This window comes from Glycine soja, chromosome 9 (assembly GCF_004193775.1).
Source record: "Glycine soja cultivar W05 chromosome 9, ASM419377v2, whole genome shotgun sequence".
Lineage (NCBI taxonomy): Eukaryota > Viridiplantae > Streptophyta > Magnoliopsida > Fabales > Fabaceae > Glycine > Glycine soja.
The window spans coordinates 3280515-3288561 of NC_041010.1; the positions used below are offsets into that span (position 1 = coordinate 3280515).

The 8047-nt window shown below is 30.9% G+C and overlaps 1 protein-coding gene across 2 annotated transcripts; it reads right to left on the bottom strand.

Moving 5' to 3' along the window:
• Window positions 1-1125: 1125 nt before the first annotated feature.
• LOC114367912 (two-component response regulator ARR2-like) lies at window positions 1126-4868 on the bottom strand. 2 transcript variants are annotated; one of them, XM_028325169.1, is made up of 7 exons: window positions 4706-4868; window positions 4094-4246; window positions 3634-4008; window positions 3043-3119; window positions 1993-2887; window positions 1706-1881; window positions 1126-1619 (listed from the first exon to the last, which is right to left on the bottom strand). In XM_028325169.1, the coding sequence occupies exons 1-7, from the start codon at window positions 4866-4868 to the stop codon at window positions 1548-1550; spliced, it is 1911 nt and encodes a 636-aa protein (XP_028180970.1). In that variant the 3' UTR covers window positions 1126-1547. The 2 variants fall into 2 exon arrangements, with proteins under 2 accessions (XP_028180970.1, XP_028180969.1); XM_028325168.1 differs by having other exon boundaries at window positions 1292-1619; window positions 1706-2887.
• Between the last annotated feature and the right edge of the window lie 3179 nt (window positions 4869-8047).

Below are 8047 nucleotides of genomic sequence, written 5' to 3' on the forward strand. Positions count from 1 at the left end.
ATCCATTTTTAAATGACTAAAAAATTATAAGTCAAAGGTTTACAATAATACTAACGGAAGGAAATTTTAGAAAATTAAAACTTGGGATTTATTGATTTATCTTTTTTTTTCTGATTAATGTACTAAAATTAATCGAACTTGACAAGCAGCAGCTCGATCAATTTTGAAATTTCAGTGTGCTTCAACTATCGTCCTTTTCATTAGGCTTCTTTTCTAACTAATAATCACTTTCGTAATTTGCTTTATTATTACGAGTAAATAGTACACTAATAATATACAAAAATTGAACTCACAATATATTTTCAAAAATTCATAAAATAAGTATTTTCTCCCCCTTCTCCTTTATCATATTTTCACACACCCATACTGATACAAGTTACAAAGTCCTCCTTGGGGTACTAACTATTTTAGTATTTATAGAGAAATACTAATTTCAAGCTTCATAAAATATGAACACTTCTTCTGAGGAGATTCAGACCGTGGATGGTCACTTAAGATTTAGCCAACTCTGCCAATCAGTTTTTTTTTTCAGATGTTTAGTATTAATAGTGTTGGCCAAAAACCCAATGAGAACCTAATCAGTTTCATGGGCATGGTGTGCATATCATAATGAACGGAGCAGGTCACCTACTGCAAAAGCATAACTGAACAATCAGGGTCATCTGCAGAAAAAACATAACTGAACAAGTAGGTTTAATATATCAGTAAGTCCATATAAACTTTTTAAGAATTTTTAATTAGGTCTCTAAATTTAATATATTTGTAATTTGTAATTGGGTCGTTGGTTTTCTACAATTTTTGTAATTGGGTATCTGAACTTCTGAAGTTAATATATGACCGCTTAAAACCACCACAAAAATTATAATTTGTTTCAGTTTTACTAATACCAAAAACCCAATTTCTAAAATTATAGAAGACTAAGGATCCAATTAAAATTGTTTTTAGTTCAAGGACCTAATTACAAATTTCCAAAAAAGTTTAGAGATTTTGAAGTTTGAACCAAACTAGTATTGTCCAAGTAAAGAAGCGACCACAAAAGAATGGGCAATGTCATGAGAAACCAATTGGAATATTTACATACTTACAGCAGTCCTTTGCTCAATTAGAAGAACATAAATAAATAGGAAAAAGGAGCAAGGGAAAAAATATTTCATAATGTGTTATTAAGTTAAAATGCTCCTACAAGTCTGCAGGTGTATCAAAGCCTTGCCCTCTACAGTTTTTCCCTAAACCAGTGTCTTCATGTACACCTTAACAACATAAGCTTGCTAGAACCTTGGCAAACGAAAGCAGCCAAAAAATTGCAAATATGCCTTTTGCACACATGCATTTAAAGTTTGTTGTTATTCATCTTTTAAGCATCCAGACTAAATCATAATAACATACTACTCCCTGAAGCCTGAATTTTTTACATCAATTAAATTCTATTTGTTGAAAAATTTAAACTAAGATCCAAACAAACTAATTGCAGTGCGATTTGGTTCAAATGGAACGCCAACTATTTGCATTGGCGACTGCAATTAGGAAGAGAACGGGCAGAATCTGTTCTAAACTGGAATGTTGTCTAAGGAATATCCATCAAAGTCAAACTCATTTTCAGCTGTTCCAACGCCTTCTTGCTGCAAGAAAAAACAGAATTTTGATTTGTTTATAAAGGAAAACTATGTGAAAGCATATGTATGCAGAAAAGGAAGAAAGGACCAACCTGTTTCAGAAATGCACTGACAAGATCCTCCTGACCATATTGGTCAGAGAAGAGGTTATTAATCTGACAGCTAGGATCAGGAATTCTTTCAGCCTTAACCCTTACTGAATTGTCAAGAAGAAGGTTATTGTGGTGTTGACCAATATTTTGGAGACTACTCTGATGCATGCCTTCACCTGTGGAGAACATAGCTTTTCCAATTGAAGTAGTATCTCTATTTTGTACAGTCTGTTGCATAGAGGGAAAACTCTGATGAACCAAAACTGATGGTGAGACATCAATGTTACCTTGTAAAGGATTTGCATGCTGAGAAGCATCATATGTCATGCCTGTGTTTGTTAAGTCCCAATCATGGGACTTCTGATGGTGAAGGTCATTAAACATGTCATAACCTTGAACAAATCCACCAGATCCTTTAACACCAGAGGTACCTTCTTCATGAAACATACCTTTATTTGGGATACTAGTTATACCTGGAGTGCTTCTAAGATGGAAATTACTGGCAGACATTTCATTGGTTTGGTTCATGGGAAAACTCAACAATGAAGAGTTTTGTTGAACAGGGTTATAAGTAGTAGTTATGTTGCTGGTTCCAGCAATTGCATTTCCCAAAACACCACTAGAAATACCATTTGGTACTGTAGGCTGCACCAAAGATGACGGATACCTGGTTACATGAGAACTGGCATTTTCACTTAGCAACTGACCTCTTGGTTGAGACTGAGTCATCTGCATCAGCAAGGGGTTGTTCTGCGTGGCAGGAGAATTGACTCGCATATTCAAGCTACCAAGGGGTTGGGTAGATTGGTGCAAATTGGCAAGTTGCTTTGGCTCCATGTTGGTTGGAATTCCGTGAAGCAAGTTTATTGGCTTACTGTTGCTTAAATGTTGTAGTGACCCTTCTCCAAATCTTAATCTTGGGTTCTCAAAACTGAAAAGGTTCTTTTGATCGGATAGAGACATAGGCATACCTGCTTTGGCAGTTGTCCTGCCAAGTCCAGCAGCTTGAAACTTGGCTAGACTTTGTGATGGGAACTGGCCAGCAGCTGAAAGGGTTTGAAGATCAATTCCATTGATTGAGGTTCCCCCAAATGTTGCTTCTTGTGAGCTCATGAAGGAGTTGCTCAAGTTACCCTGCTGCTGTGAAACTCCACTCAGCCTTCTAAGATACAAACGGTATTTCTGTACCAAAAACCAGATGGAAAATGAGTTGACTCCTTCAAATCAACTAATACCATAGTTGACCACAACAAAGAGAGAAATATGGACATATGGTTAACATCAATTGCTGAATCTCTCCCGAAGTACATATAACATGAAGCATAATAGTATGATACCTGAAGATGGCTAGCAACATTTTCTCTAGTAAGCCCAGGAACATTCATCAATTCCAAAATCTTTTTAGGAACAGCCTCTGCATATGAATATCAAATTTAAAACATAAGATGCGGCATTTAAATTTTCAATAAATATCTAATGAATCAGGCAAGAAGATATCACCATAATTCTTCATATATAAGATATTCAGGAATTTTGTGTGGGGTAAAAAATAAAAATACTAATTTAGAGATAAAAACAATTTTGTAATGCTAAACTCACCATTGGATCTTGAGTGTGTATTAATATTACAGCATAATTTATAGTTGGAAAACTGACTTGCCTATTTGTGAACAGTCAGGAAATCCTAAAAGGAGTCATCCCAAAATATTGCAATCGGATATAGAAGATGCAAGTAGTAAAAGTGTGGATTTGATGCTTTCATGATTCTTGTTTGACAATTCAGGATTAGACAGACATAAAGAATCCAAAGATCAAAAGTAGTGGGAGGCATTGTTTGATGTGTCAGATAAGACAGCATGGAAAAGCAACAGAACAAAGATGAAACAGAACATTTTTGTTTTGCAAGGAGGTAATTGAGAGACACATACTATCAATTCCAAGTTGATTCACAACAGCCATAAACTGTTGATGAAGCTCAACAGACCAAACAACTCGCGGCTTCTTCAACGTGGAGGAATCATCCCTCTCATCTCCTTCCTCGTCCTCATCCCTCCTCTTCTTTGAGCTTTTGGCTTCATTCACCGAAGACGAGTAATTTCCGTCATCTGATCCCTTTGGAGGCCGATCTCCTTCTTCCATGCTACCAGATTGCTCCACATCTCTCAAACCATTCTTTCTCATCCGAACCACATGCTGCCATATATTCTTCAAAGCCTCAATCCGAACAGGTTTAATCAGGTAATCACAGGCACCATGTGTCACCCCTTTCATCACAACTTGTTTTCCATCATCAGCTGACATCACTGTAGAAATCATTCACACAACTTGTAAGTTCATATCAAATGCAGTGTCTCTCAATAGACACAAACCAATCAAAACAATGCTTACTAATAACTGGAAGGTCCATCTCCAACCCAATATGCTCCAAAAGCTTAAATCCATCCATATCTGGCATATGCACATCACTTAAAACGATATCAAACCCATTTTTGTTCTCTCTCAGAAGCGACAATGCAACCTCCGCTCGCTTGCATTTCGTCACTGAAATGAAATAAACACAACAAGCAAATCAAATCAAATCAAATCACAAATCCTACAAATCAAATTCAAAAAAAGAAAGAAGAAAAATAAGAGGACAGACAGACACATCTTCATAACAACTCAAACTTCCCTTTAGAACCAATTCCAAAGGTTTGAAACAAACAATTAACAAACAAATCAGTCATAAGCAGTTCAAAAGAAACAACATCAATCACTTCATACCATGCTATTCAGTATTCAACCATACCAAAAAGCATCAACTTGAAAAGATAGATAGATGGCTGCAAGAATCCAAATTTACAATAAACACTGCATCAAACAACATGTTCAGAGTAAAAAACTCCATACAAAACACACTTGGTGATTGACAAGTAATATCCATAACAACACATAAACATTGAAAAAACAAAGTAAATTACATTTTTTTTGTATCACCAGAGAGAGAAAGTGAATAAGCACCTTCATAGAGACAAGCACGCAGCATCCTCTCAAGGATCATAAGGCAAGTGGGGTCATCATCCACAACCAGTACCCGGAGACCCGCCGGGAACTGGTCGGAGACGGTGTCTCCTGCTTTCAGAGGAGAACTCGAAGTGGATCCCTTGCCGTGGCTGAGATTCATGGTTGGTTCTGAAGATCCAAAACAGTACACAACAACAAACACAGCACACACACAACAACTTCACATGGTTGAAACTGGCATCATGGAAGTGAAAAACATAAAAATAATAAAAGAGTGAGTTATTTATGGAGTTCAGGGGAAGAAACTGAGAAAAGGGTAATGGAATTTATATTTGGCTGCAGATAATATAGCATATAAATAATGGAAATGATTGTGGGTCTGATTCTGAAAGCCTTCTCCTCTGTTTGAAGCTCATGCTCAGTTTCTGGCATATTTTATTACTTTCCATAAAATGATACTATTAATTAAGATATAAAAAAATATGTTATTACTAAAATATATTTTTTTATCCATAAAAATTAAAAATAATATTAAAAATTGACAAATTTATTCAATCAGTTAGACCCCTAAAAAATAATATTAAAATGATAGTGTTGTGTAATTATTTTTGACAATTTTTTAATATTATATTTGAAGGTTGGGGTGTTCACTCCTGAAATAGTGGATCCAGCTCATTGGTTGGATTGGATTAACTAACCCTCCACCTCGGATCTCAAAACCACTTCCAACGCTGTCACAAAGGTCACAACAACACTTCTAAAGTAGTAAACTCAGCAAAGAACATGTTCAATGTTCTCACTTTTTTTTTTTCTCCCAAGTTTTTCTTCTGTTATAATGGTAAATTAATTAATATTTAAAACGGGGAGCAAAACATGCTCCTAATTATGGGTTGGATATCAAAGGTATAAATTAAGTGTTATTTAAAATGATTATTCTATTATTAATAAAAAGATATTGTTCATCAATGTATCGAATTGAATTAACTAAAGAGAATGAATATGTTTCATTGAATATTTTAATTATTTAAAAGAGTAAAGATTTAAATGGTGTTTTTTATTTTGACCTAATAATGTTTTTATTGTTTGTGACGTTTTTTTTCCTAATCTGTATAAATCTTTGAAAGTTTAAATTTTTAAAAATTTAGATAGTCAGTTTAATTGATATAGAATTGCTTAATCATTTTTTTATATAACTAGTATTTTATCTAGTATATATATGGGATCAGGTGTGTACTATTACAAGATACTTATAACCACAACCTATCCCCCATCATTTTTTTTTTGGAATAATTACTTGCATCATTACCTATTATTAAACGAGTAATTTGCTTATTTACTGGGAATAATTTTTATGAGTATCCATAAATATTACTGATTGCAATCTCTAATCTACAATGCAACCCTCAAAACATCTTCACTGTTATCACTCTAATTCACTTTCACTTTCTTTTTCCTAAACGTTTACTCTGATCTGAAGGTAAAATAATTAATATTTAACTTTGTTTTTCCATGTTTTTTCCTTGTTTCGAAGGTAAATCATTTAATATTTGAAGAAAAATGTTAACATATGTATTTGTGATATTGGTTAAAGAATTAGAAGGAGAAATATTTTTATTGAAAATCACAAAATTGTATTGTTCATAATTTTCTCATATGATCTTCACAATATTTTTTTTCTTTTAGTTCTTAAATCAATTATCTAAAACAATGATTAACAATATCCATATTTAAAACATGTTATAAACACATGCTCATAATTATAGGTAGAACATAAAAATTAAGTACATTAAGTACATGTTAATCGGTCTTTTAAGACATTAGTTAAAGAATCAAAAGAAGATTTTTTTTTATTTGAAATATGCAAAATTCTATTCCATATAACTTTTTTTACGATCTGGTATGACTTTCATAATAAATATTTTTTTTAGTTCATTAACCACTAATGTTCTAAGGCTGGTTAACCAGAGCCTAAAAATTATAAATTACTTTCTTTTTTTATTTGTCTTTTAATGTTGTAATGTAAAAAACAAGAGTGCAATAAAAAAAAATTAAAAAATATTTATGAATATTCCTATGTTATTGTTTTTTTCTTTTCACTCCACAATAAATGCATGTGCATATTAATTAAAAATTTAAAAATGATTGGAGGTATAATCGATAAAAAAAAAAAAGTAATCAAGTGATCTTACAAACAAATTCCAAAAATCCAACAATTAAAAGGAACAGAGATGTAGTAATTAATAATATGTAAAAAGAATGACTTTATTACTTCCTATGTTCCACTTTACAAGCAAAATAAAAAACAAAAATATATTCAAAATTAGTTATCGCTTTACAAAATTCATATGAAACATTGAATATTTTTTCATGGAGTACACTTAGTAGAGTTATTATTGTATAGTAAATGAGAAAATATCTAATTAATTATAAATAAATGATATATTAAGAAGTTACACAATATATTTTATAAACTTAAAAATATTAATTCATTTCTTAATATTTGTGTCATAATTTTAAACTTCACCCCATAATATATATATATATATATATATATATATATATATATATATATTAAGGGTATAAAAAGTCTTACATTATTATTTAATCATAATCTACCATGATAAGATTATTAATTTTCATGATAATTATTTTGAAAATCATATCAAATATGATTTATGATAGTGTAAAACTATTTTGCATCCTCAATGCACATCATTAGATTTTTAAAAAAATCCTTAAACATTATATAAAGTAAAACTAAGAAAGTAATAATAAAAGATAGTTAGTCAATGCATTAACTAAAAAAATGTCCCTTGGAAAGGTTTCTACATTTAATAATCAAGAGTATTTCAAATAAGAATATCTATATGAAAAAAGAATAACTATATATAGGAAAACAATAAACAGTACTAAATGTTTTTTTTATATTCGATCTACTAAATGTTTTCTTTTTCATGAAATATTTTCTATTTTTCTAATATATATATATATATATATATATATATATATATATATATATCTTTGAAACTTTTAATTGTGAAAAATTATAGACTTAGTTTAATTCATATAAGATTGTTTAATTGGTTTTTTATACACAGCCAAAAGTAAAAAACTATTAACATGCTTATTTATATAATCTTCCACAAATATTATTAATTCTATAATATAATTTTTCTATATAAATTTTAAATAAATAATATATGCAAATGAAAGTGTAAGAGACCTTTATAAACGGTAATATATAATAAATTTGTTGATTTTATAATAATTAACTTGAAAGTTGTAATAAATATATTTTTAATTGGTTGATAATGTAAAAAATATATATATTTTAAATTT